This window comes from Narcine bancroftii, chromosome 7 (genome assembly GCF_036971445.1).
Source record: "Narcine bancroftii isolate sNarBan1 chromosome 7, sNarBan1.hap1, whole genome shotgun sequence".
Taxonomy (NCBI): Eukaryota; Metazoa; Chordata; class Chondrichthyes; order Torpediniformes; family Narcinidae; genus Narcine; species Narcine bancroftii.
Window position 1 is genome coordinate 57,813,193 of NC_091475.1, and position 4,935 is coordinate 57,818,127.

The following is a 4,935-nucleotide window of genomic DNA, read 5'->3' on the forward strand; positions in this document are numbered from 1 at the left end:
ACAACTGATTCCTTGTAACCAGCCTCTTCAGTGTTTTGCCGAAAAAACTTGCCCCATTAGGGTTCTCCAGGTGATAACCTCTTTCTTTCAGGTCACCACAGAGTTCCTTTTTGTTTTGTAAGGTAAAACATCATGAGATGGGAATGTGTAAGGAGTTACCCTGCCCTGTACAGGGCTGTAACAAGATGTAAATGCATCCTTGTACTTACAAGATAAGAGAGACATTGATGGATTGAGAGGCAGGAAGCTAGCAGGGAAAGGATAGCAACAGTTTTAGTCATTGGACAAGTAATGATATGATGATGTTCTAAGCACATATCCAAGGGTATAAAAAATCACCATTTTGCTGATAACGGCAGAATGCATTCTCCGACTAACATGTTTAGTCGCAAGTGTTACAATCCGGTAATAAAGAACAAAGAACCCTGATTTCGACTCAGCCTGGTGTTTGTCTCACTCATTCATGAACAAAGCAGACCTAACAATTTGGTGACCCCGACGTGATGGGTGAGTGAACACTGGACGACGGTTTCTGTTTTTTCTGACAATCATCTCAGCCGGCTGATAAAAAGGTCCAGAGAAGCCTGTTTTAACAAAATTCTCTTTTTTTTTAAAATCTTTATGATTGTCAGTAAGAACTGGAGATCGGACAAATTAGACGACCACAATTGAAGGTCGCATGCCAGGATTGTAACACGTAAGTGATTACAGACAAGATAAAAGTCCTTAAGGTGTTTGAATGACATTTATTAAGTGCTTCGCAAGAAACTACTAGAGTTTAAAATTCTTTATTGTGTCGTTGCAAAGTCCAATAGAGTGAGAAGGTGGTCTATAAACAATTGAGGACCTGAGTTTTCTGCCCTAAACTGGTTATTAAGAGGAGAAATCTCCCACGTGAAGGTTGGGCTTTGAAAGAAAACAAAGGTTCAGGCTTATTGGCCTCAATTGTATCTGAGAGACTGACTTATAAATGTCCGGTAGGTATGATAATGTCTGTACACTTGAGAAGTTAAGAATTTATTTCCCCAATTCGCCGTGGTGGAATACCACAGCAGACACTAGAGACCTTGAGACAACAAAAAAAGTACTCAGGGACGCCTGCCTGGTGAACAAGAACAACGACAGAAGGCTGCGACAGCTGTGTCCGGATCAGGTAGGAGATATTAATGAAAAAGTTGACAAACTCCTAACAGACACCCAGTTTATTCGAAATACTTTTGATAAGTTAAATGAGGGTATTCCCAACATCACCAAGGAGATAAAGTTACGTAAATTCATAGATTGGTACAGGGAAACAGGACAAAAGTATAGCCCAAATATTTGGTTTTCTAGTTGTAATTTAACTTTCAGACCCCTTTGGGAAAACAGAGAGTGGAAAACGAGCAATCAGAGTATACAGGACAGTCTGAAGTCAATTGGAGGACAAGACTTAGACTGTTCCTTTAAAAGATATTAGTCATCCAGCTTGCAAGGAGACATTTTTAAAAGCAATTTTCGTTGACATAGATCCCCTAAACGGACAAAAACCTAAATTAAAACAGGCATTAGAAAGCGGTCCCGCAGCTATGGCTGTACAGTTGCCTGCTAAGACTTTTGACCAAGTTATTAAGGAAATTAATCAGGAATTAGAGGAGCGAAATACCAGTAATGTGGCATTGGAGAAACAAAAAATGCTCCGAAAATGTGTAGACCGCTGGAGGAAGAGGGGTTGGTTACCCGGGGGCACTGAGATGTTCCTGACAGGTGAGAAAAAAAATTTTAAAACGTAGAGGCTTAGATAAGCTGGAAGAAACAAAACACAGAAGGGAAAGGAAAAGTGCCTGTTTCCAGTTTCCAGCCACGAAGTGTCCGGGTTTGCTCTCTCCCTCCCTCCTTTCACCCTCCCCCTCTCTCTTCTCTCCCCCCCTCTCTCTTCTCTCCCCCTCTCTCTCTTCTCCCCCCCCTCCTCTCTCACCCACTCCCCCTCCCAATCCCAATCTGTGGCGGTGCTGCCCTGAAATCCCCAGGTTGGGCAGGGCAGAGAAATACAATTTGGTTTTAATTTTGTGCCCACAATTCCAGCTCCGCATCAAATGGGATCCTGTTTTATCCTCTCTCCCTCCCTCTTTCCCGCACCCCCACCATTGCGGGATCAGGGCAGACATTGTGGGCTGACGTGTAGCTCACTCGAGGTGGGAGGGAAGGAAGGAGTGATAGTTCCCAGTGGTGGGAGACCCAATCTGATCCAGACCAGTGATCACAGGATGAGAACCTTTTAAAACCTTTGAAACGAAAGTGTTAATCTGAAGACTTTTCTCCCAGTGGGGCCAGTGCAAGGCATTTTCTCTCTCTATCTCTTGTGCTCTGTGTATCTGCCTCTCTATCTCTTTCTCTCGCTATGCTCTCTCTCTCTCTCTCTCTCTCTCTCTCTCTCATAGTCTCTGGATGTATGTGATGTCATGTCTGTACTCTGACAATAAATCATTTATAAGTGAGTCTTATACAATTAAACAAAACGGGACACAGAAAACAAAATCTTTAATCGCGAGTCAGCAAAAAAGAGGGTGAGAGACAAGGAGATGCAGTACCGCGATGTCCTAGCTATATTCGAAGAATTTGGTCTCCCTGATAACCCACCTATTATGGCCCCTGTAGAAATAGCTTGTAGACCCCCACCCTATGCATATGTGGAGTCACAAGGTACCCCTGACACCCCAGATGGGATCCTGGAGTCACGTCCCTTATATCCAGATATTGAGACACTGGGGTGTGACAAGAACCTCGGGAATAGGGACACATCAGACGAGGTACAGGCCCCTTTAATAAAAATAGAAGGGGGAGTAATAGATGTAGAGACCCCTCTGGAGTCCAAGAAAATAGAAAAGGAGTTAGAGATACAGAAATGGAACATGAAAAAGGTTCAGGATAACATTAAAAACTTAAACAGAGATATTAATGTGCTGGGGCAGATCAGTGAGGATCAAAAAGAATTAATGGTAGGTGTATTGAAGGAAGTGGAAAAGATAACTACAACACTGTCAGGAGAAATTAAAGCTGAAGGAATGGTAATAGGAGTAAAGGACGAAAAGTGTAGTACAGATGAGGAAACGAGATACGATCCACCATGGGAGGAAAGTAAAAGGAAAAGACTCGGGAGGGAGAAAAATAGACATGCCTACCTGGACATAGTTAGAACAAAAGAGAAAGATGTGAAACAACTAAACTATGGCCGAAAAGATTATCTTAGAGATGAACGTGACCAATATACCTTTGACCCTGAGACATTGGAAGCTGATAGGGACAGTGACAGTGACGAAGAAGAGTCAGAACAAGGTGGGATAAATAAATGCATGCCAAGAGTAAAGAAGGAGCAGAAATCCCCAAAATTGAGATATCAATGCCCATTACTGATCACGGGACGGGGAACTCAAAAATATGTACCCTGGTCACGAATGGACTTAGAGAGTTTAATGAAAAAACTACCTCCGTTGAGTAATGGGGCTAGTCCATGGATTTCTTGTTTTGAGCGAGAAACCTGCCAAGAACAATTAGCACTCGCAGATGTCAGAACTATCATGATAAAATTAAAGGCAGAAGGGGCCCTGAAGCAAATAGAGAAAATTGTAAGAAGCAGTAAATTGGGGGATGAAATAGAATTTAACCCACTTCGGAATAAATTTTGGGAAGCACTTAGAGAAACATTTCCTACACCCTATAGTTTGGATGCCTTGGTAACCCTTCAACTAAAGGAAGGAGAGACTGCACACGAGTATTTCACTCGAGCATGGGACTTATGGGAAACAGGGACTGGAGAAAGACCCGACCACAGCCCCTTAGGAAGGGCTCACTTTCGTAATGGGATAATAAACGGACTACCTGCTACGGTTCAAGCAAAATTAAGGGACATTGTGGGATTAGAGACAATGTCAGAGGATTTGTGGAAAAGACACCTGACACATGCAATCAAACGACATCGTCAATCAGAGCATGCTAAGTCAGAAAGTGCGTCCCAGAAGGAGGTGGACAAAACAACCGATAAATTGGTGAGAGCCATAGAACATATAGGGGTTAAATTAGCGGCCCAACAGATAGTCCCACAGGTCATGGGGCCAGTGATAAATCCGGGACCCCAAGTAAGAAATGGTTGGGAAAGACAGCTAGGTACAATGTATAGAGGGGAACATGCAGTATGCTGGTACTGCCAAAATCCTGGACACTACCAGCGGAACTGTCCGGAGGCTGGGAGAGCAAGGGGAAAAAGATTACCCTCTATGAGAGGCTATCGGGGAAGAGGAGGAAACTTAAGAGGACAAGCAAGGGGTAGGGGTGGACACATTGATGGGCCCCAGAGAATCGGGGGGTGGCAGAGTGATCAACAAGTCCAGGCACCTCAGTGTAATGACTATATTGAGGAAGGTGCTGAATTTGATTATTGAAGGTGCCCAGGAGAATCAAAAATCACGCCTCCCTGGGAGCCACCAAAAGTTTGGGGGACGGTAAATGGAGAAAAAATTGAATTTATGGTTGACACAGGGGCAGCAGTTACGACAGTGATTAAAAAACCCCCAGGGAGCACATTTTCGGGCAAAACATTATCTACAATAGGATTCTCCGGGATAAGGGAAACACAGCCCTATACAGATAACATCGACATGACATTTGGACGACAAAGGGATAAAACGCCTGTCCTGGTTGTGCCAAGTTGCCCCATTAATTTATTAGCAAGGGACATTCTTACCAAACTAGGAATAACCATACAATGTTCTGAGAAGGGCCTTCGGTTAACATACCCAGGGGATACAATAAGAAGGGGAGGACAGTTTATAGTAATGACCCCATCTAACGCTTCAGAAGACTCTGTGGAGGTTAGTATTTTCTGGAGTCGGCTACTGTATGATGAACCAGGCCCAGGGCTGATTAAACAGTTTTTTGAGTGGAGGGCCAGTATTCCTCGGT

The 4,935-nt window shown here is 43.6% G+C and overlaps 1 protein-coding gene across 1 annotated transcript; it reads left to right on the forward strand.

The window, feature by feature from the left end:
* Positions 1-203: 203 nt before the first annotated feature.
* On the forward strand, positions 204-4,422 carry LOC138738961 (uncharacterized). Its single transcript, XM_069890206.1, has 2 exons — positions 204-507; positions 633-4,422. Exon 2 carries the CDS (start codon positions 2,559-2,561, stop codon positions 4,413-4,415), a length of 1,857 nt encoding a protein of 618 aa, XP_069746307.1. The 5' UTR covers positions 204-507; positions 633-2,558; the 3' UTR covers positions 4,416-4,422.
* Positions 4,423-4,935: the final 513 nt, after the last annotated feature.

What these genes read in the sequence shown, in the direction of transcription:
- LOC138738961 (XM_069890206.1), top strand. Translation starts at nt 2,559, where the DNA reads ATGCAGTACCGCGATGTCCTAGCTATATTCGAAGAATTTGGTCTCCCT.